This window comes from Oryctolagus cuniculus, chromosome 14 (assembly GCF_964237555.1).
Source record: "Oryctolagus cuniculus chromosome 14, mOryCun1.1, whole genome shotgun sequence".
In the NCBI taxonomy this organism is placed as follows: Eukaryota; Metazoa; Chordata; class Mammalia; order Lagomorpha; family Leporidae; genus Oryctolagus; species Oryctolagus cuniculus.
In genome coordinates this window covers 37,898,672-37,922,615 of record NC_091445.1, presented here as the reverse complement: position 1 = coordinate 37,922,615, position 23,944 = coordinate 37,898,672, and the positions used below count along the sequence as shown (strand labels likewise).

General features: G+C 40.8%; 1 protein-coding gene across 5 annotated transcripts in view; it reads left to right on the top strand.

The window, feature by feature from the left end:
• The window catches only part of FCHO2 (FCH and mu domain containing endocytic adaptor 2), a 129,465-nt gene extending 108,215 nt beyond the window's left edge, over positions 1-21,250 (top strand). For 4 of the 5 annotated variants that reach the window (XM_070056561.1, XM_070056564.1, XM_070056563.1 and 1 more), the window contains 8 exons: positions 485-544; positions 5,212-5,323; positions 9,303-9,458; positions 10,184-10,316; positions 14,692-14,891; positions 16,091-16,155; positions 18,326-18,490; positions 18,801-21,250. In XM_070056561.1, the coding sequence (XP_069912662.1) occupies positions 485-544; positions 5,212-5,323; positions 9,303-9,458; positions 10,184-10,316; positions 14,692-14,891; positions 16,091-16,155; positions 18,326-18,490; positions 18,801-18,823 (914 nt within the window). In that variant the 3' untranslated portion in view covers positions 18,824-21,250. The remainder of the gene's footprint in view (positions 1-484; positions 545-5,211; positions 5,324-9,302; positions 9,459-10,183; positions 10,317-14,691; positions 14,892-16,090; positions 16,156-18,325; positions 18,491-18,800) is intronic. The other variant, XM_051833239.2, reaches the window with a different exon arrangement.
• Positions 21,251-23,944: the final 2,694 nt, after the last annotated feature.

Below are 23,944 nucleotides of genomic sequence, written 5' to 3'. Positions count from 1 at the left end.
GGGAAAGGCTGGGCTAGGCTGGGCTACACTGGGCTATATGTGGGAGCCAGAAACAGAATACAGGTCTCCCACGTGACGGCAGGAGCCCAGTTACTTAGGCCATCACCATTTCCCTGCAACGTGTTCATTAGCAGGAAGCTGGGGTTTGGAGCTGGACTGGGGTGAAATTTGAGCCCAGGTCCCCAGGATGTCCTACTGCTAAGTCAGATGCCTGCTCCCTAAATTAATTTTGATTGATTTGAGACGTATTTGTTTATGGTTTGAGCTGTTGCTGGCATTAGGAGAACTCAAAAAGATGGCTGTTAATTCAGACAAGGCAATTAATGTAGATTTTGCACAACAAAGATTCCTTAAATCTACCTAAAAATTTATCTTTGTTTATCTTGATGTTTATTCATCTCGCTATTTATATTTAAATTTTGATTCTTGTTTCTTGAAAATATTTTCTTTTTCTGCAATATTTTGTTGTATTTAAATATGATAGAAGATGATAATTTGATTGGGACACTCTCTGAAATTGAAAAACACTGTGAGACGTCGCCAGGTATTGTATCAGAAGCAAATGTATTTGTTCACTAATGATCCTAAAATGTATATAAAATACTTTGTTTCCTAACTTTTCCTTTTCCAGCAATGTATGGTGTCTCAGAAATCAAGAATAACATTAACTATCTCAATTCTGTGCTAATTATGTCATTACTGTACCAGATCCAATGACAACAAATCTCCAATTATAAAACCATATATTTTTGCTTTTTCTTCCATCTCCTGGCTCTCCTTGCCTCAGCATTAAGAACTATTAATCAGTCTCAACTCTAAAGCTGTCAGGATCAGAGAAAAAAGCAAAAAGAATATGTCAGTTTACAGCAAAGGTTGTCACAGGAATACCAGATCGTGAGGTGAAGTTAGAAGCATGTGGCTGAAGTAGGTGGATGTGATTAAGCCTCTGCGTTTTATTCCTTTACTGAAAGCAATTCTACCTAAATACCCATTGTTTGTGACAGGAAGGTACCCTGTACCGCTTATGTTCCTCACCTTGATAAGCTTTCTCCATTTTCAAAAGTCTTAAGTGTACAACAATTTAAACTGGAAACCAAAAAAGTCTGTCCTAATTATGAATAGAAAATTTTTATGTCAAATTTATTTGGAATAATACATTATAAATTTAGACTTTTTTTTGGAATGTAAGCACATATTTTTTGTTTAAAGACTTTTTTTTTTTTGAGGTATACTTATTCAGTACGTTCTTGAAAGGAGAACGGGAAGAGAAACCCAGAAGGGAGTGTGCTGTGAGCAGTTTGTGATTTCGTCCAGGCTTCCACACTTTACTGGCCAGCACTCAGCATGTGCAGTGGCAGTTCACAGGGAAACTGTTTCAAGGAGTCAGATCTGATCATTAAGAAGAATACCTAATGCTTAAAATTTTTGTAATTGTTACTTTTAGTATTAAAACAGTAGTGGATATTGTTATCTTTGGCTGTGTATGGATATCCATTTGTATAGATCACACTCTTAATTTCCCATTTAGGAAGTTATACTTTTCTTCAATGAAATGATTATTATAGTAACAGACATTAATGAGGATATGGAGAATTTGGAATCTTTCTGCACTGTGGGAGGGAATGAGAAATAGTGCAGCTGCTATGGAAAACATTGTGACCATTCCTTAAAAATAAAAATGATCATATCCTGCAGTTCCACTTGCAGGTATGTAACCCAAAGAATTGAAAGCAGGGTCTCAAGGAGATGTCTGTACGTCCGTGTTCACAGCAGCACCTTTCATAGTACCCAAAGGTAGAAGCAAGCCTGGTGCTCAAGCAAAATGTGGTACAGTTGTAACAGCATTTCTGTCAGTGACAAACCACGTATCTGATGGTGGTCTTGTAAGATTATAGAGGAACTGACAAGTTCCTGAAGCCTGGTAGCATTGTGGCATCCTAGCACAAACACCTTACTCATGTGTTTGTGATAATGCTGATGTAAACAGACTTACTGTACTGCCAGTTTTATAAAAGTATAGCATATAGAATTATGTACAGTAAATAAGACTTGACAATAGAATACTGCAGTTTCAATATTTTTTTTACTATTAAGCTTTATGCACCTCATGTTGCGTCTCTTGCATGTACTACATATGCCATATAGCCTAGATGTGTAGTAGGCTGTACCATCTAGGTTTATATAACTACACATCTCTGATATTTGCTCAATGACAAAATTGTCTAATGATGCATTTTCCAAAACCCATTCTCATGATTCAGCTGTAAGTGACTTTATACATACAATAGAATATTTTTGAGTCTTAAGGAAGAAAATGCTTTAAAATTATTTATTTGAAAGGCAGAGTTAGAGAGAGGGAGAGAGAATGATGTCTTCCATCCACTGGCTCACTCCCCAAATGGCCGCAACGGCAGGAGCTGGGCCAATCCAAACCCAGGAGCCAGGAGCTTTTTCCGGGTCTCCCATGTGGTGCAGGGGCCCAAGCATTTGGACTGTCTTCTACTGCTTTCCCAGTCTATTAGCATGGAGCTGGATTAGAAATGAAGCACACAGGGTTCAGGCTAGTGCCCATATGGGATGCCAGCACTGCAGGCGGAGGCTTAACCTATTATACACCACAGCGCTGGCCCTGAATAAAATTCTAGAGTATGCTACGGCTTGGATAAACCTTGACATTATACTAGGTCAAATATTGTATAATTCCTCTTGTAGAGGTATGGAGAGTAGTCAAACTCCTAGCAACAGAAAGTAGAGTGGGAGTGGTTGCTAGCACTGGGGGATGGGGGCTTTGAAGAATTACTGTTTGATGTCTGCAGAGTTTGAGTTTTACAAGATGTGAATAGTCATAGGGACGAATGGGTGATGGTTGCACAGTAATACAAATGTATTTCATTCCTCTGAACTGGACACTTAAGGTTAAGATGGTAGTGTGTGTGTGTGTTGTGTATATTTTGCCACAATAAAAAATTGGAGGAGAAGATTATTTGTTATAGCCTTCACCTTTCTCTGAGAATGTGCTTTCCTGGCTTTCCAGTGACCCTGGAGTTTAGAACCAAACATTAGAAGAGGAGTGGCTTGAATTAATTTAGATAGTGAAATTTCTAGTGCACATACAGTTGCAGTCGGTGAATTTATACTGAGTCTTCTTTTTTCATTTCATATTTTCTCTCATGCGTTCCAAACTAGTACTTCTAGTAAGACCTTTCCCTTTGACCTGATCACTCTCACCTGATTTATTTGAGTCCTTGCCAGCAGTCATTTTTCTACTGTATCCAGGATCTTACTCTGTGTTCAGAATGATTTTACTAAGCAAACAAATAAAACAGTAAAGTATTACTAAGAAATATATCTTTTAAATAATGGCGGTGGTGTTTTGTGCCAAAAGGATGAAATTAAAGATTTTCCATGCCTCGATCTGGGTCATGAACACTTCCCCAGCCTCATCTGCATGTCCTTTCATCGTTCATCCCTCACCCAGGAAGCATGCCGTTGCTTTACAAAAACCAGTACTTATGATAAAAAAGGTTCCAGGATCTTCATGTCTCCTTAGCAAAGTGCCTGGCGCATATTAGTGGGAAATAGTAGCTGTTGTGATTTTGTGCATAAAATTTTATGTTACTGAGTGTACGGCCGCCACAAAACACACTAAACACCAGAGTAAGGGAAAGGGTTTATTGGGGGAAACCTGACAGATCGGAGGGAAGGGGTGAAGAAGGCAAAGAAGGAGAAGGAGAGCGTGAGACAGAGACAGAGAAAGGGGGGTGGGGATCAGGAGATGGAAAGAAAGAGAGCCACGTGTTCAGGAACAGGTCCTCTTAAAACTTTGCTTGGTGGTGGGCAGGGAAGTAGGAGCAGCGAATCCCATTAGGATGGGGATGGAGCTGACACCGGTGGTTGGGCCATGAGGTCACCTGACTTCCTGCAGTGGCAGGGGCGTAAGGGTGCATCATGGGGTTAGAGCCTAGGATGGTGTCCTGGGTGTAGATGGTGCCATAGATAAGACCGTGCCGTTTTACTAACACTGAGTTCTTCCTTTCACATGAAATCTAAAAGTTGTCTAATTCTGGGGTTTTTACTTTTCCAGATCTTTTCTCTGTGTAGTTTTGATCGCCAACCTATTTTTCTAACTATGAAGAACCTTCTAACTAAAAATTCCTGTAAAATTTAGAACACCATCCTGTCTTCCTAGCAAAATATATTTTCTCCGTATTTGTAGGGCCTCAGGTTTAGTTGTGAAGCAGAAAAAGCTAGCGCTGATTTGTATTGGAATTCATACTCTGGTATCTCAAAGGTAACTCAGACTTTCACTATTGGATATCACATCTAAAATAAAAATATCTGATCACTGTTAACGTTGTAACATTTATATGAGAAGAGCATACATTCAAATTTCAGAGATATATGTTGATGTAGGTAGTCTTTAATGAATAATTATAACAAACTTGTAACTTATTTTCACAATTTGTATCACAATTTGTATTCACCTTTTTTTAAGTGGTGAGGCATACACAGGAGAAGTGCATTTGTGAAGAAAAAAACCTGCACTATTTTGAAGGGATACTTTGTTTAGGCTAAAAAACAAAAACCTGAACACATGCTGAGGTTAAATTTATTTATATTTTATTATGCTTTAAATAAAACCACTGATCTTCATATGATTTGCCTCTAAGGATATCTCCTCTGAGTGAATTTTATATTAGGTGTTTCTTTAAAAAGTAACCTCACTAGTTGTATTTATTGAGGCACTGTAATGTGGGAATATACATAAGTGTCAGATGAAGAGGGGGTTCAAGAGAATAGTAATAATGAGTAGAGTATGGAGCATCATTACTTAGGTGGAAATAAATATAAGCATCTTATGTAGAACCCTGAAGCATGTGACTGATAGAATCTGAAGAATTTGGTATTTGAAGGCAATGTGTAGCCATATTTTAGTGATTTTAGATCTTCAAGTGAAGGGCTTTTTCCTTCGGATATTCCTTAACGATTCTGTGTCTTTCCATTTAAAAGAAAAGTCTTCCTAATTCTTTTTGTTCTTTGTATTATGTTCTAATTTGTTTGTTTTGCTTATTTCTTAACCTCCAGATTTGTACTTGGGCATCACTGAAATCGTAATGGGGTCATTTGTGACAACCTAACATTGTGAGTCTGTCTTGGTATTTAATATATATCCTTCTGAAGGATTTAACAGACAAATTGTATGTATTCTAGGAGTGTCACGGGGTCCCAGCCCTGTCAGCCTCGGAAGTCAGGACACCTTACCTGTGGCAGTCGCCCTGACAGAATCTGTTAATGCCTACTTTAAAGGAGCAGATCCTACCAAGTAAGTTTTTAAAATATACGTGTGTGTGTGTGAGGAAAGGAGGGAGGGGAAGAGGGTGGGAGGGTTGGTCGTAAATTTTAAGTTACATTTTGATTATGTGTAGGTTAGGATCTTCTCTTACTTACTTTTTGCTCTCTAATATAGTCATGTGAGGATAGTCTATCAAATAAAAAATTGCTGTGTTTAGTAGTGACGGCTTTTCCTCCAGTCTATTTGCATTCTTGACCAAGCTTTATGACTGTTAGGACACATTGGTTGCTTGATATTTCTGTGGAACAGATGGCATCTGACCTGGATAGGGGTGGAACTCTGCGTCTTGGCCTCAAGTCTATCTTTGGTGAAAGTGGGACATTTCCAAGAAAGACTCAGAGTGCCTGTTTAATACAAGACTCTTGCAGAATCGGTTTAGGCCACTTCTTTAAGAAAACAATGTCTGGGTGAATGACTGCCTCTGCCTCTGCTACAGATTGCTCATTGATCTTATGTTCATTCATGAACTATTTGAGCACTCACCATGTATAGTGCTCCATTGATGTGCTGAGGACACTTTAGTAACTAAAACAGTTCTCTCCTGAGCTGACATGGTACTGAGAGCAAACTATAGATACCAAAAATCAGCCAGGGTAAGACGATGGAGAAAGACAACACAGGGCTGCTAGTTGAGGTTAATCTAAGCAGATATCTGAAAGGATAAGCAAGCCACATACATATCCATATCCTAGGGAAGAATATTCCAGGAAGCGAGAGCTTGCTAGTATAAGGGATTGAGGTAAAAGCATGCTTGGTGTATTCAAACAGCAAACTGAACCATGGCATTGAAGTAAACAAGGGGAAGAGTATCAGAAATGAGTCTGCGCAGTGCATGCCCTGATGAGGAGATTGCAATTTCTCTTGAGTGTGGTGGGGAGTCAGTAGAGGCTTTGAGAGGAGTGATGAGGTTACTTAGGGTTTAAAGGAGTACTCCAGCTGTTCTAGAGGGAATAAACCAGAGGGAACCAGAGTAGATGGAGAGAGTTAGAGGGTTTAACTACAGAAATCCAGCTGAGAGATGAGCATGTCTCCTGTAAGGGTAAAGCAGAAGGCCAGTGCCGCGGCTCACTAGGCTAATCCTCCGCCTTGCGGCGCCGGCACACGGGGTTCTAGTCCCAGTCGGGGCGCCGGATTCTGTCCCAGTTGCCCCTCTTCCAGGCCAGCTCTCTGCTGTGGCCAGGGAGTGCAGTGGAGGATGGCCCAAGTACTTGGGCCCTGCACCCCATGGGAGACCAGGATATATTGTACCTGGCTCTTGCCATCGGATCAGCGTGGTGCGCCGGCCGCAGGGCTCTGGCCGCGGCGGCCATTGGAGGGTGAACCAATGGCAAAAGGAAGACCTTTCTCTCTGTCTCTCTCTCACCGTCCACTCTGCCTGTCAAAAATAAATAAATAAATAAATATTAAGGGTAAAGCAGAAGGGGTGGTGAGAAGTCATGAGATTCTAAGAATACAGCCACGCATTGCTTAATGATGCCGATATATTCTGGGAGATCCATTGTTAGCTGACTTTGTGCGTACATCATAGATTGTACTTACACAAACTAAGACAGCTACAACATCTTTACGCAATGTAATCTTACAGGACCACCACTGTATAAGTAGTACTTTGTTGGCCTAACTTTCCTTATGCAGTGTATTACTCTTTAGAAAATTTGTCAAGATTTGCCAAGTGAGTAGAATTCTGAGTTTGTGGAGGTGTTGCATTGATAGTTGGGTACATGATTCTGGAGTTCAGGGGCTCAATGTAGGTTAGAGATAAAATATATGGTAGTCATTCTATATGATACTTTTAAGCCAGGGACCTTAAGGAATAGATTGAAAAGACAGCTGAGAATAAGTCCTGGTCCCCCTAGTGTGTAGAAAACAGGAAGAGAAGAGTGATCCAGCAAGGAGTTTGAGACAGAAAATAGCCAAGAGGTGAAGAGAGAGCAAATAGAGTAGTGTCCACAAACTAGGTGAATAAATCATTTTATGAAGGAAGCACCGAAGCTTATCTGATACTGACATCGGCTCAAGAAAAGGTGGCCATTGGCAATCTGGAGGTCATTGGTGACCTTCACAGCATGGGAAGGGTGAAAGTACTTGGAGGAAGTTCAGGAACATCAGGTAATGCAAAGCTGGACAGCTATGTTTGGAAAGAGCAACTGTAAACAGCTCTTTCTGGATGTTTTGTTCTAAGTGGAAGCAGAGAAATGGAATGGTAACAGGAGTGAGATGGTAGAATCAAAAGGATTTTTTCTTTCTTTCTTTCTTTCTTTTTTTTTTTTTTTTTTTTTGAGATTTTATTTATTTGAGAGACAGAGTTAGAAAGAAGGAGAGACAAAGGTCTTCTATTCACTGGTTGATTCCCTATGTGGCCGAAATAGCCGGAACTGGGCCGATCCAAAACCAGGAGCCAGAAGCTTCTTCCGGGTCTCCCACGTAGGTGCAGGGGCCCAAGGAATTGGGCCATCCTCCACCACTTTCTCAGGCTGTAGCAGAGATCTGGATCAGAAGAGGAGCAGCCAGGACTCAAGCCAGCACTCATATGGGATTCCAATGCCACAGACAGAGGCTTAGCTCACTATGCCACAGTGCCAGCCCATATGTTTGTGTTTTTTAAAAGATATATATTTTAGCATGTCTGTGTGCTGATGGGAAGATGAAGTATTTGTGGGAAAAATTAAGCATGGTGGAAAATTGTATACAGTTGCATGAATGATTGCCCTTCAGAATATAAAAGGGAATGAGCTCCAGGGCTGAATTGGTGAGACTGGCCTTCGGTGCAAACTAGTCATGTATTCACATAGGAGGGAGTGCAGAAGATACGGATATTAGGTTGATTTGGAGTTGAGTAGTGAGACTGTTATTTTCTGATTTTACTTGTTCAGTAAAATTAAAAGTAAAACCATCAGCAGAGAGTAGGCAGAGAGACTACTGCAAGTTAGGGGAGAAAAGAAAGGATATGAAAAGGACAGAAGAGTGAGTAGACTAGTGTGTGATAGGATTACCAGGTTACCTCAGGGGGCCACTGGAGAGTTGTGGCTGTGCTTCTGTTTCTCTCTAGTCAAACTCAGCTCTTTAGATGGGAGTAGGGAGCTGGATGTAGCCCAGATTCTGTATGGCCAAGCAAGTGGTAAAAGAAGGCCAAGGGAGGGTTCATGAAGGATGAACTGATGGACCAGGGAGTCAGCGATAGGTGGAAGTGAGGATGTGAAGGAGTGAGTGAAGATTATGAAAAAATGGTAATCACATGGATTATAGAGATGGTGATAGGTTTGGAGAACTGTGGGAGATGCAACAGAATGAGTGAAAACAATAGGATGTGTGAGTAGATGAGTGGGGAGACTCTAGAGGAGCTGTGGTGGCTGAGGTGGGCTGAAAGACGAGCTCAGTGGCTGTAATGGGCTGAGGAACTAAGTGGCCATCTCCAGGGATGTTGAAATCACCAAAAATTGTGACGGGGGTAGTGGCACAGACACATACTGTCAGTGAGCTGCAACTTTCAGGAAGTGAAAAGGAGTGTGAAAGATGACTTGAAAGGAGTCTGAGTAGTGAATAATGTTGTCATCTGATGCGTGAATTTCAGAGGAGGAAGGGAGGGAGGGAGGAGCCAAGGGGTATCTACCACCACCATCAGCCCTGGGCTTTGTGGGCTTTGAGAGGGAAAATAGCTACAGCTATTTATAGTTGAATGGTGTTACCAGGAAAGTTAGCTAGAGGGGAGTTAACCACAGAAAGTAGAGGAACAATATCCATATGCTTACATCTGTGTTTGGAGTTTAGTTCCCAGAACAGACGATGTTGAATGGGTGTGCCCTTTCATGTAGAATCATTGTTTATAATTAAACTGAAGAAATAACTCATCCATAATTATGAAAAAGGACATACACATACACCCTTTGTAAGCCAAAAAATGGAGACTAAAGCATCTTACTTGAACACTTTCCCAAATCCCGAATTTCAGGTGTATTGTGAAGATCACTGGTGATGTGACAATATCATTTCCAAGTGGAATCATTAAAGTCTTCACTGGCAATCCATCTCCAGCTGTGCTGTGCTTCAGGATGAAAAACATCAGCAGACTTGAGCAAATTCTTCCAAATGCACAGCTTGTGTTCAGGTCTGTATATTTTTGTTTTGAAGGTTTTGATGTGTTTTTTTTGTTTGTTTGTTTTTTAAAGATTTATTTATTTTTATTTGAAAGGCAGAGTTACAGAGAGGCAGAGGAATAGAGAGAGGGAGGGAGGAAGGGAGGTGTCTTCCATCTACTGGTTCACTCTACAGATGGCCGCAACAGCTAGAGCTGTGTCAGGAACTTCCTCTGGGTCTCCCACTTGGGTGCAGGGGCCTAAGAACTTGCGCCATCTTCTATTGCTTTCCCAGACCATAGCAGAGAACTGCATTGGAAGTGGAGTAGCCAGGACTTGAACTGGTGCCCATATGGGATGCTGGCACTGCAGGCGGTGACTTTACCTGCTGCGCCACAGTGCTGGCCCTGATGTTTCTTTTTAAGAAATGTTTCCTTCTTGTTTGTAACAGTAATATTCCATTTGAAGAAAATACCAAAATTATTTATTATTATTAAGTAGCTTTTGCTGGCCTTTCATTTTGTGTTTGGTGGTCTGACGGTGGTTGGGTTTTTTTAACCTTTTCTATCTCTCCGTGTTCTCATCTTTGAGGCAGGCTTCTTCTGTGTTCCATTCTTTATCTCCTAATCCTCATTTTTCCCTCATCCCACATTTTAGTTCATTTCTACACATCTTTCCTAGGTCACAAAATTATCACATAGAGGCAAAGAATAAAGATGCATAGAAAAAAATAACACAATGTTTCTTACATGTATAGTGATCCGTCACAATGTGATTCCAATGCAAAAGATTTTTGGATGAACATGCAAGCTGTTACTCTCTACCTCAAGAAGCTGTCTGAGCAAAATCCAGCTGCTGCTTATTACAATGTGGATGTGTTGAAGTATCAGGTGAGTGTCATGTCATTGTAACAGTCCTCAAAGGAAGCATTAACAGATGGAAGCCAACATACCACTCACTGCGTATGTTACAGTCAAATGAGGTTCGTTCCAGGAATGCAAAGATGCAGCAGTGTTAGTCTGTTAATCAACCAGTGGAGATTTTCCTCGCTTAAAGTTCCCCATTTATTGATGGCTGTGATAACTGAGTAAACACAGACACTTGAGTTTGTCCTGAAGTTGGAAAGACCAGCAGCAGCAGTCTTAATGTTGAAACACTCGAAGCAGGTAAGGCCAGGAGTGGCAAAGACACCCATCATTCCTATTGACAGACAGTGTTTTTCTAGATATTTTAGCCAGCAGTTAGAGAAGAAAATAAACTTTTCCTCTGGAAAAGAGGAACCAAAATTATTATTAGTTACCGGTAATATATTCCTGGAAAATTAACAGAATCAGTTGAAAAACTAACTGATACACTACGGTGATCAGTTTAAAAATTAACTTTCAAAACAAGCACACATAATAGTGAAGAAAAAGATTCAAGATGAAAAAGCAGGAAGAAACATAAGTCTCTGTTTAATATAGTTATATAAATTTTACTCATTTCAAGAAAGATTCGTGTTGTAAAAAGTTTATCTGTTTCCAAATTAATGTATAAATTTATTGTAATCCTGATCAGAAACACAGCAGAAGTACGTCTCTGTGTTTGGAGAGTTGACAGTCATTTCCAAGTTCTCTGGGAGAATTAAGCTTGGAAAATTAAGGAGATATTTTTTGGTTTTGGGTTTTTTTTTTTGTTTTTTTTTTTTTGTCACTAAGTTACTAAGTCTTTGTGTTTTTTTGACAGGCAGAGTTAGTGAGAGAGAGAGAGAGAAAGGTCTTCCTTCCGTTGGTTCACCCCCCAAATGGCCGCTACAACCCGTGCTGCGCTGATCCCAAGCCAGGAGCCAGGTGCTTCCTCCTGGTCTCCCATGCAGGTGCAGGGCCCAAGCACTTGGGCCATCCTCCACTGCCTTCCTGGGCCACACCAGAGAGCTGGACAGGAAGAGGAGCAACCGGGACAGAATTGGCGCCCCAACCGGGACTAGAACCCGGGGTGCCAGTGCCGCAGGCAGAGGATTAGCCTAGTGAGCCGCTGCGCCGGTCGATTACTAAGGCTTAAATGTTTTAATTCTGACATAATTGTAGATTGACATACAATTTTAAAAAAGAATTGGGTTAGTGCTGCGTCATAGTGGATTAAGCCTCTGCCTGCAGCTCTGGCATCCCATACGGATGCTAGTTCAAATCCCAGCTGCTCCATTTCTGATCTGGCTCCCCGCTCGTGGCAGTGGAAGACTGCCCAAGTACTTGGGTCTTTGCACCCACATGGGAGACCTGGAAGAAGCTCCTGACTCCTGGCTTCAGATTAGCCCACCTCCTGCTGTTGCAGCCATCTGGGGAGTGAACCAGCAGGTGGATGCGGTCTCCCTCTCTCTACCAATCCTGCCCTCAAATAAATAAATCTTTAAAAAAAAAAAAAAAAGAATAGAGCCGGTGTGATCTTCACTTGGATCTCCATCATGCTGAATACAGCACAGTGTCAGAGCCAGGCAGATGCTAACTGCAAGGACAGATCGTTTCCCTCAGTAGCCTTGCCCCCGCCCCCCCATCCCCCTTTTAATGCTGATAGGATTTATCCAGGATGTAAGACTACCAGCTTGGAACAAATCATAGGATGTGGGTCAGGCACCAGCAGGGTGACTACAGATGGAGGGGCAGTGCCTCCAACTCTAGCTGTGTTGGGGGGATGGCTCAAGAAATGTTTTAGGGGCCAGCGCTGTGGCATACTGGGTAAAACTACCGCCTGTGACACTGACATCCTTTATTGGTGCCAGTCATGTCCCAGTTGCTCCGCTTCCAATCTGGCTCTCTGCTAATGTGCCTGGAAATGCAGTAGAAGATAGCCTAAGTGCTTGTGCCCCTGCTACCAATGTGGGAAACCTGAATGAAGCTCTTGGCTTTGACCTGATCCAGCCTGGCCACTGGGGCCATTTGGAGAGTGAACCAGCAGATAGAGCTCTCAATCTTGCTCTCATTTTGTCTTCCTCTTTCTTTGCAACTCTGCCTTTCAGATAAATAAATGAATCTTAGGGGGGAAAAGACTTTTAAATACTGAAGTGGAGTAATGTTTTAGCTGTAATCGGAAAACATAAGACCACAGTATTTAAATTAGTTTGGAACTGACACAGCAATAGATAACCAAATAAATGGAACAAATTAGAGTATCCCAAAATAGATATAAGAATAAATGGAAAATTGTTTATATGACAAGGTAGCATTTTAAGGAAATACAGAAGTAATGAAATTTTTAATAAATGGTATTGGAGCAGCAAGCTAGACCTTTGGAGGACAAAAAGCTGAATCTCTAACTTATACTTTAACCAAAATAAAATCCACATGCATCAAAATATTAATAATAAATGAAACTATAAAGGGACTAAAATAAGTCATGAGTGGATATATATGATCTCTCTGTATGTACTTGCCATATATTTATCAGATGTTAATTTTGAAGTATAGAAGATCTTTCTAGATTTAATACAAAACTCAGAAGATGTAAGGAGAAATATATGTGATCCAAAAGTAAGTATGTATGTATAAAAGATTTGGTTAATTTTGTCAATATTTTTAATCTAAAGAAAAATATTTGCAGCACTTAAGATAGATCAAAGGTTCCATGAGTAAGTAAAGACTGAGCAACTCCATAGGTAACTTGGTGAGAGATGCTCCATGCAGTATAACAGTAAGACAATGAGATGCCAGTGTGACCCCAGCTGATCCCCATAAAAGAAAGAAAGATTGCTCTATCCAGTATTAGGAGGAGTGTGACCACTTGTTAATAGGAGCACAAATTAATGGAACCTCTGATGCGGCAGTTCTGTTAAGGTTTTTGAATAGATGTAACTTTCAGTTCAGTAATTCTACTTTCATAAGTTATTTAGAAGTTAGAGGAATGTACAAGATAAGGTACAAGGGATATTCCTTGTAGCATTTTTTGGAACCCTAAGTACATGTGAGCAGAGGAAGATTGATTAAATGGATTATTATAACCATGAGATGGACTCATGCTTACGTTTGCCTGAAGAGCCAGTAAGGAAGGTAACAATGGGGAGTAAGAATGCCAAGAGATGAATTTCTTATTCTGTAGTCTTTTGTGGTATTTGAATTTTTTTCTTAAGATTTATTTATTTGAGAGGTAGAGTTTCAGACAGAGAGAGGGAATGACAGAAAGAAAGGTCTGCCATCCACTGGTTCACCCCCAAAGGGCCACAATGGCTGGAATTGAGCTGATCCGAAGCCAGGAGCCAGGAGCTTCTTCCTGGTCTCCAACGTGGGTGCAAGGGCCCAAGCACTTGGGCCATTTTACACTGCTTTCCCAGGCCGTAGCAGGGAGCTGGATCAGAAGAGACAGCCGGGACTCAAACCAGCGTCCATATGGAATACCAACGCCGCAGATGGAGGCTTAACCTACATGCCACAGCGCTGGCCCCAGTGTTTGGATTTTTTAATAGGGCAATTGTATTAAAATTACTCCTATTTCTAGAAAATACTTAAAGAATAAAAAGGTGCTGCCACTGCAGTTGACTTAAAGTTAATTACAACTATTCAGTTATTCCTTCATTCAAGAAACTTGGTAGTGCTGGGAAGAGAATAGTGAGACAGTAAACATAATAGTGTTGTATGTTAGAAAATAAGTGGTATGGAGAAAAGAAAAAGTATAGGGTCAGGGGAGGTATAGCGGATAAAGCCACTGCCTGTGGCGCCAGCATCTCATGTGGGCACCGGTTTGAGTCCCAGAAGCACCACTTCCTATCTAGCTCTCTGCTATGGCCTGGGAAAGCAGAAGATGGTCCAAGTCCTTGGGCCCCTGAACCCACATGGGAGACCCAGAAGAAGCTCCAGACTCTTGGCTTCAGATTGGCACAGCTCTGGCCATTGCAGCTAATTGGGGAGTGAACCATCGGATGGGAGAACTCTTGCTCTACCTTTGCCTGTGCCTCTCTGTAACTCTGCCTTTCAAAAAGTAAATTTTTTTTAAAAAAAGAGTGAAGATGGAAAATGCAGTTCTCAGTGTAAATTTAAGCAGGGTTATGGGGTGAGTGTTCTTGAAAAGCAGCCATTTGAGCAAGAACTTGAAGAATTGGAAGGAATTGTACCATTTAGTGTGGGTCACATGATTAAAGGTAAACATTTAAGGTGGAATCTCTTTACTCTGCTTAGCAACAGATAGTAGTCTCCTTAGATAGCTTTGATTCTCTAAATTCTTACATTCACATATCTGTGTTATTAACATGACTTGTTTACTTTTCAGACCAGTTGTTTATTTGTTTTCCTCTTTTTATAGGTGTCATCAAATGGCATTCAATCTACTCCTTTGAATCTTGCAACCTACTGGAAATGTAGTGCTAGCACCACGGATCTCAGAGTGGACTATAAATACAATCCCGAGGCTATGGCTGCACCCAGTGTGCTGTCCAGCATACAGGTGGTGGTTCCAGTGGATGGAGGAGTCACAAATATGCAATCCCTTCCCCCTGCAGTATGGTAAATTAATTGTATTTCTGAATTCTTGCTGATTTGCTGTTGTATTCTTGAGAACCAAAGTTGGTCTTGGAAAGTTTAAAAGCTGTAGTGTGTTTTCCAATACAAACCATGCCATGACTTTCATTTTATTAAGTCAAGCCACAGTAGCCTCAGTCCAAAGTAAACAAAATAGTTTTTCTGTGAGTACTATTTGAATGATTCTGTGCTAACTTTAGGCAATTTGCTAACTTTTCTAAACTTCATTTTTTATTTGCTTTAAAAATGAGGGTAATAATTATTTACCAAGGCTAAGGGCTCATGAGTGGTGTAGTGGTTAAGAAACTGCTTAGGGTGCCTACAGTTCATATCGGCGTGCCTGGGTTTGAGTCCTGGCTCCACATCTGAATCTAGCTTCCTGCCAGTTCATGTCCTGGGAGGCAGTGAGGTGATGGCCCGAGTTCTAGGGTCCCTGCTACCCACATGGGAGACCCAGCTTGAGTTTCTGGCTCCAGGCTTTTGGCCTGGCCCAGCCTTGGCTGTTGTGGCCATTTGAGGAAGATTCTCTCTGTCTCTAATAAATAAAAAATTTTTAAAATAAGTTATTCTCTTAATTACCTCTCTTGTCTCCTCTGTTAATATTAATAAAGACTCTAACCAATCCTTATATTTGCTTCACTGTTCAATAATATGTTTTTTTTTTTAAAAAAGATTTATTTATTTTATTTGAAAGGCAGAGTTACAGAAATGCAGAGGCAGGGAGAGAGAGAGAGAGTGTGTGAGTGAGTGAGTCAGTCTTCCATCCACTGGTTCACTCCCCAAATGGCCACAATGGCCAGAGCTGGGCTGATCCGAAGCCAGGGATGTGGAGCTTCTTTTGGGTCTCCCAAGAAGGTGCAGGGACCCAAGGACTTGGGTCATCTTCCATTGCTTTCCCAGGCTATAGCAGAGAGCTGGATCGGAAGTAGAGCAGCCGGGACTCGAACTGGCGCCCACATGGGATGCCGGCACTGCAGGTGCTAGCTTCGCCACAGCGCCTGTCCCAAATGTGTTTTCCTTGAAGGTAGTCAACCTTTTCGTTTCCCTGACCAGTAGAAATGAGAAAACAGCATTATCTTTGTTGTACTGAAAAATATTTAAAATGCATTTATTTACTGAGTGCCTATTTGTGTATAAAGTACCGTGCCTAGATACTTGAGCTGGAGATACTGCTTCTTTTACAGGAATGCTGAGCAAATGAAGGCCTTATGGAAATTGTCAGGCATTTCAGAAAAATCAGAAAATGGAGGTAAGTAGGCATGCTTTTTTATCTGTAGTAGGATGTCACTGAAAATGAATTTTTTTTTTTTTAAGGCTGGGGTTATGTAGTTTCCTCCTGGAATTTCATGTCTTTCAGTTCCGGAACTGACCACTAGATGGAAGTTAATGCCTTAAATAAGGATGGGCCAGCTGAGATTCAGAACAGTTTTTCCCCTGTAGACTGAGTATGCATGCGTTCTCTCCAAGGTTTTCTGTTTTCAGTGGCTGCCCTAGCTGTATGGCTTTGGGAGAGTCAAACTGAAATTCTTGGAAGTAATAAACTGGAAGTAAGGCAGAAATTCTACTTGCATTGAGGACTTTATAACCAGTTAGCAAGGAAGAAAGGATGTATTTTCCCCCAGCTAACAAATACTTACTAGGAAAGGAATTTGTTCTCTTAAAAAAAAGACCCAAGTAGATTATTTTAATAGCTTCCTTTTGCTATTCAGGTATCAGAGTGTCCCTGTGAGGAAGTAGAAAATCTTATAAATGTGGTACTAACGTTGTTAGTCAAAGCTTTAAAAATATTCAAAATGCCGTAAAACAGAAATCTGTTCTCTGTTGCTGGCTTTATACCCAGAAGAGGGACAGGAAGTGAAGTTTAAGGATTTCTAAGGTGGCCTCTCTTGGCCTGGTAGAGCATTCACAGAACAGAATTGCTGTGGTGCAGCGGGTAAGCCTCTGCTCAGGATGCCCCAGCCCCTATCAGAGCTTGATTCGAGTCCTGGCTGTTCTGCTTGCAGTCCAGCCCCTTGCTAATGAGCACCCTGTGAGGCAGTAGGTGATGCCTCAAGTACTTGGGTCTCTGCCGCCCATGTGGGTGGGGTCCTGGGCTTCTGGCTTCAGCCCAGCCTTGACTCTTGCAGGCATTTGGGGAGTGACTAGTGGATAGAAGACATCACCTTGTGTCTTTCTCTTTCTTTCTGTCATTCTCTGTCACTTTGTCTCTCAAATGAATAAAAGTAATTTTTAAAGGTTCTAAAAGTTTAGGGAGGGCTTGGACAGTAGTTAAAAACCAGGCAACAGTGCATCTCCGTTACTGACCTGCTGCAGGAGGCACAGTCGTTTAAAGTGGGCCAGTGTTTGACATCTTGGTCCGAAGCCATTAGCAAGTTCTGTCCACTTGCCCTAACTGTAACCTGGAACCCCACCTCCCCTCTCCTCATGCCTAGCTCCTAATTATCTTCCAAATGCACTCACTTATTTTCATTAGCCCAAGTGCAGATCCCCCTTTCCTCTCGCCTGGAGTCCTAAACTTTTATTCACTTGCAGTTGGCTTTCCTACTTCGCATCTTGCACCTCCTTCTCCTTGTAAGACACTAATCTGAAATATTCTTGCCTTCTTTATCTTTGATGACTCCCCACAATTATGTAATAAATTTCTTACTATGGCTGGGTCCTTGCTCTCACTCCAGTCTTCTGCTTGCATCCAGTTTGCCAACTCTTCTGGTGTAAATGCATTTCCTTTAAATGCATCCCACTCCCTAAGGTCTCCTGGCTCTGTGCCTGTGGTTCTTTCTTCCATCATCATCATCTCCATCATTTATAACTTCAAGCAGAGGCACATGCCTATGTGTCTGTAGCTCCTGAGAGCTCTTGCACAGCATTTGTTCGTTATGATGATCACTTTACTATTTCTGCTGTGCTGGTAGATTGAGGTGTGTTGAATAATTTATTCTATCAGAAAGAAAGTACCTCAGAAATATCTGTTTGGCAAGATGTTAAAAGAAAAGTGAGTGGAAATAGTAATTTTTATATAACTCTTCTCGGCCATAGCCACCTCTCCCACCCATGATCTGGTACTGGGTAGTCCTTTCTTCTTTACCTGATACTGCCTTGTCCCTCCTAGAGTTTCCCTCCGGCTTCCCCAAGTTACCACCACCTTCTCTTTGGATCCACTTCAATATGTGAATTAGGAGTCTCACCAGTGAGCCTCTCTGAAGGTTAATATTAAGTCAAAGAGAACCATGGATGAAGATGATTTACCTAAGGAAAATTCAGATTCATTGAGTACAGTCTGAGTTAGAAGTAGGACAGTAATTTGCGCATCTCATGAATGTATCACAAGACCACTAGAGTTCAGCTCATGCACTCATTTGATTTTATTTGGTATGAAACATTTTGTACCCTGTGTAAGTTCCATATTCTTTCCTTTGTAGGTTCTGGGTCGCTCAGAGCAAAATTTGATCTTTCAGATGGTCCCAGTAAACCCACAACACTTGCAGTACAATTTCTCAGTGAAGGAAGTACCCTCTCTGGAGTAGATATTGAACTTGTAGGCACTGGCTATAGGCTTTCCTTAGTTAAGAAGCGGTTTGCCACTGGTAAGTTGGGAGATTTCAAACTTTCTAATGTTCATGGAAAACATATATTCTTGCAATCATTAGCAAATTAGCAAATTAGCAAAAAGTTTACAACTTAAAGGCATGGATATTTTTCCTTTGATCCTTGATACAAGGTGCCAGGTCGAGAGAGAGAACCCATGATTAGTTTAGCTGAACACCTGTGATCTGATTCTAATGTATTATAAACAACAGATGGGAACTAGGGTTCTGTATCTGTAATGACAATGAGAAAAGTCCTCCTTTGATGCATTTGAAATTGTCATTACAAAGGGTGCTTGGTGTTTTTCAGGACGCTATCTGGCCGATTGTTGATGGACCTGGGAAAATCATGGGCTCACGGGAGTAGCACGCACCTGCCATTCTGCATTATCTGTTCTTTCTAAACACTATTCTGACTTGTATGATGTCTTTCAAACTTGGACACATTTGAGAGCTGATTACAGACATTAAATCGCACTTTCAAAGTGAGTCGTTGAGAGAAATAGCACTGAAATGATTTTCTACGCTTATAACTGTTCAGCTGCAATATCCAGGAAGCACCTGCATTCAGAGTTTCAGTAAAAACGAAGTTTTCATAGGCTGAAGTTGTAAATTATCTTCAGAGTCTCTATTGAAAGGGGAGTTATAGTGTAGTATCAGGCCAAAAATTTCAGGAGAGCAAGCACAAAATAACTTAGCTTTCCATAAATTTTTAGAGTCAGAGAGCTTGAAATTTTTCCAAGTTTGGTATTGAATAGATATGAACAGAATAAAAATTCTAAGTTTTAGGTAATGTTAACCCAGAACACTCAATCAAATTGAGTTATGTGCCATAAGGTAATCAGACCAGAAGAGTTGTATGCAAAAAAAACTATAATTTGATTCTCATAAACATATTAATAAAGCGTTGTAAATGGTGTTTTATATGATTTTTAAAAATTCTTAAGTGCAATGTGTTTTAAAATAAGCTTGCAAAAGACAGCAGAGAAATTTACTTCTGCAGTTAATTAACTTTATAGAAGTTGTGATTGTTTTGATGAATTAATGTTGTAGATTTAATTTATTTTTATATGGATTGCATAATGTGTGCCTTTTAAAACAATAACAACCAGGAACGTGCCTATCCAGTTTGTGTTCATTAATGTGCCTCAGTTTTTTCCTCACAAGTCTGGATCTTCTATTCAGAATCTTAGAGTGGTCAAGCATTTTTATGAGATCTTTGCAATTTTGGTAAATACCTTTGGCCTGCAGTTGGGAAGGGAATTCAGAGTAACTAAAGGATACCTTATACTTTAAGATCCCTGGCTCTCTTCTGTAGTGACACTCTGGTCACTGGAGAGAGAAGTCAGCCTGATGGAGTATGTTTACAGGAGACAGAGGACCTTCCGCTCTTCAGCATTCGGCATTAACCTCATCAGAAGTATGTGTTTTTCAAAAGAGAGGAAGTGCAGAAAAGTGTAATGGTGAATTGGTAACTGGTATTTTAACTCTCAGTCCAGCAATCCCTTGACTTTGTTTATCACTGAAAATTCCTCTGTTATTTACTGATTGTATTGTGAACATGAATTTTGTAGCATTTTGTGAAGAATATGTTTTTAAAAGGTTAATTTTGGCAGCAGAGGTGGAAGTACTGCCATTTGTTTTCATTCCAACTATTGAAAAAATTACCAATTACATGTTTTTATTATTTAATTCTTGCCTGGTGAAAATAGGGTAATGAGTAATGGATTGGGTTAAGCATTTGTTAAACAACTAATACTAACTAGTAAGAAATCTAGCTTTATAGCAAATCCTGATTAATTGAAGAAAGGAAATATTTTAGACAAAATTCCATGATTTACAAATGGGAATTTTATTTATAATGATAAATACCAATGTCTTTTATTTTGCATAACAAATTGTGTTATGATAATTTATATAAAACCACTAATTATTCTGTTAAGCCTTACAGAAGACCTCTGTTACTAGACATTTATGTAACATCTTGCTATACTAAATACAGCAGGAACTCTACTTGTTAGCAATATATAACACAGTGTGTGCTTTTTTATATATTCAATGCTAGCCCAATTCTAAATTTAGATTTGGCTAAAGCAACACATAAGACAATTTGCTAAAATGTTAATGTTTACTAAATAGTGAGCAGAATTAGATTTTCTAACTCTTAATATTTGTTCTTTTAATTGCCAATTACAGTCCCTTACTGGAATTTTAACTGTAAATCTACTTTGCAATCAAACTGCTTTTGTTGGGCAGTTAATGTTTTATTATTGGAGTTCAGACACTATTTACCATGTTTATTTTAAATCAAGTATTACATAAAAATGCACAAATTAGTGAAATGGTTAAACTTCTGCACTTTGTCAGTTACCACAAGTCTTCATACCTAGTGTTCATACACACAGATTTGTATTGAGTACAAGTTACAAGTTTGAAGCCATATGAATTTATATTGATTTTTTTCCACTTAAAAATCCACTAATAGTGTAAAAAAGACCAGGAGATTTTCAGTGGGAAATGTGTAGAGCAAGCTGGTTCTTGCTTCTGTGTAGTGATAAACTTTGTAGCTGCCTCTTTAACCAAGACTTTGTAAACAGAACTCTAACAATGTGAGTTTTTAAGAATTGTTATTTACTACTTTGGGTTGTAATTAGAACAATGCACATATCTTCCAAAATTTTGTAAATATTTTTGATTTTTTTCATAAATGTAAATTTTACATAAAAGTGTACCCTTAATAAACATGTAATATATAATTTATCAGTCGCTGTGTTTATCCTCCTGTTGTTAGGTTCTGGGTGTTAGCACAGTGCAGATTGGCCAGGAGCTGGTTTTGAACTATGTACCACCGTCAGAACAGGCGTACACAGTGAGCCGGGTTTAGTTTTCATTGACTGTATGGAACGCTTTGTGTTATTTCCCTCACAATTGTCTTGTCTTTTTTTTTTTGGTAAATTTAAAACTTCTGAAATAAAATCTTTAAAAAACTTCATGTAGAGGGTAACTAAAAATATCAAAATTATTTAATTAGGATTTAGTTCTAATATACTTCTAAATATACCTACAATGATGTTAAGTTTTAGTAAAGGCTTTCCTCCTGATGAGATGCTCAAGAACACAGTCTTCCCCAGTTTGAAAGTCATGTTCCTAGGGCATGCATTTCTGCAGTGCTTATGTTGCTGCTTGGGATGCCGGCATCCCATATTTGAGTGCCAGGTTTAAGTCCCACCTCCTCCACTTCTTATTCCAGCTTCCCACTATTGTGCACCGTGGGAAGAGCAGATGACGGCTTGAATATCTGGGTCCCTGACACCCACGTGGGAGACCTAAATGGAGGTCTGGGCTTCCAGCTTCAGCCTGGCCCAACCCTGGCATTTATGGAATAAAGCAACAGATGGAACATGCCTCTCACTCTCTCCTTCTGTCTTTCAGCCCCATGCTCCCTCTGTCTTTCGAAGAAAAAGTAAATTTAAAAAGCTGTTGGCTGGGCTGGTGTTGTGGCACATGGGGTTAACCACCACCTGCAACACTGGCTCCCATTGTCAGAGCACCAGTTCAAGTCTCAGCTGCTCCACTTCTGGTGCAGCTCCCTGCTATTGCACCTGGGAAAGCAGCTGAAGATGGCCCAAGTGCTTGGGCCCCTGCACCCGCGTACAGGACCCCAGTGGAATTCCTGGCTCCTGTCTTTGGCCTGACCCAGCCCTGGCTTTTACAGCTATTTGGGGAGTGAGCCAACAGATGGAAGATCTCTTTTTCTCTGCCTCTTTCTGTCACTCTGCCTTTCAAATAAATAAAACAGAACAAAAAACCATCACTGACAAAAACTTTAATATATATAAAATGTTCCAAGCAGGTAATCGGGAACATCAAGCCTCACAAAAAAAACTGTAGATTTAGAAAGGAACAAACGAAGAAATGAGAAAAAGAAACACTCATTGTGAGTATTGAAAATTTTGCCAAATCTGTGTCTCACACACACACACACATGAAATGAAGTGTTTTGTTGTGTGCTTGGGGCCAGGTGTCTGGCTAGCCTCGACAGTACCACGCACCGGTTGCCCATTGGGTTTTCTCCTTCAACATGGTCTCTCTTCCCCCACCTCCCCTCTGTTGCACTAGTGGTGCTGGCTGCTTTCACACAATGCTGTGTTGCTCACTTCACAGTCTGAAGTGGGCTTGAGGAGGAAATCTCCATGCAGTACCTCAGGGGACACAGGCCCCTTCCGCCTTGTGGTTCTCAAAATCTCCAGTTACAGCAGATGGGGAAAGAGCAGATTACATGGGAGTGTTTGTGGGCCAAGGCCAGAATTTGCATCATCACTTTTGCCAACTTCCATGAGCCAGGACTTGACCTTGTGACTCCACCCAACTGCAAGCAAAGATGGGAAATGGAGTTTGTGTGCCCAGGAGGAAAAGGAAACAAGATTTTGGAAACAGTGGCCTCTGTTACATACTGTGCCGCCTCATCATGCTGTTATTTCAGCCTATACCTTCCTGTGTGCAGGGTTTTTTTCCCTGTGTTGTACTGTATGTAGGTATTTTATCCCTATTTAAAAATGTATCTGATTTTTTTTTCCTACTCCTCTAATGATTGCTTGTAATAACTCAAAAGCCATTGCTTATCTTTGGTATATAGTGGTTTAGTCTGTCAGAAATGTTTTCATTTCGAATAACAGAAAACTAAGAATGCTGTAAGCCAACAGAGGCAGATCTTTTCATGTCACAGGTCCGCAGTTCTCTGTGGCCAGCACTGGCCAAAACAAGGAAGCCTTGGTCTTTCCATTACAGGTGCCGAGCTCCAGGCTCATGCTACTGCGAGAAGGGGTGGTTCCGCTGTGTCTGGCTTTTTTGTCAGGAGAGCAAAAGCTTTTCCAGAACCTTCCAGCATATTTCTGCTTATGTCCTGTTGGCCAGAATTAGGTAAGAGGAGGGCTGAGAAGACAAGTGACTTAGAAGGAAGCTGAGTAAAGGAGAAGGGGCTGGGAATGGCTGAGGGTGAGCCAGCCAGCAGCTGCCCCAGAGTCTGGTGCAGGCGCGATGCCAACCAAGCCGTTGCACCCAGCCCAGCCAACTTTTTAGTCTGTCTTTTAACAGCACAAACTCAGGGATGAGTAGGATGAACTTGAAGGTAGCATCATTAGGAATAATAAACCACTTTTCCAGAGAACAATCTGAGTACAGTCTTATTTATTTATTTTTTTAGTTTACGTATCATGTAAGCTAACAGTAGATAACTTGGGGGACATCATACTAAGACAGTGAGGTAAGTGAGGGAAGAGCCATGTACAGAGCTGTCTCATGTACCGTTGTGGGTGTGGCCAAGTTGAGAAGGGCTGACCGACTCAGCCGATAGCTCCGTCTGGTGAAGTACTGCGTAGCTATTAGAAGTGAGCGTGAAGGTCCAGTCTCAGATACTGCCACTGTCACGGTCAAAGAGAATGTTTTTTAAGGTGT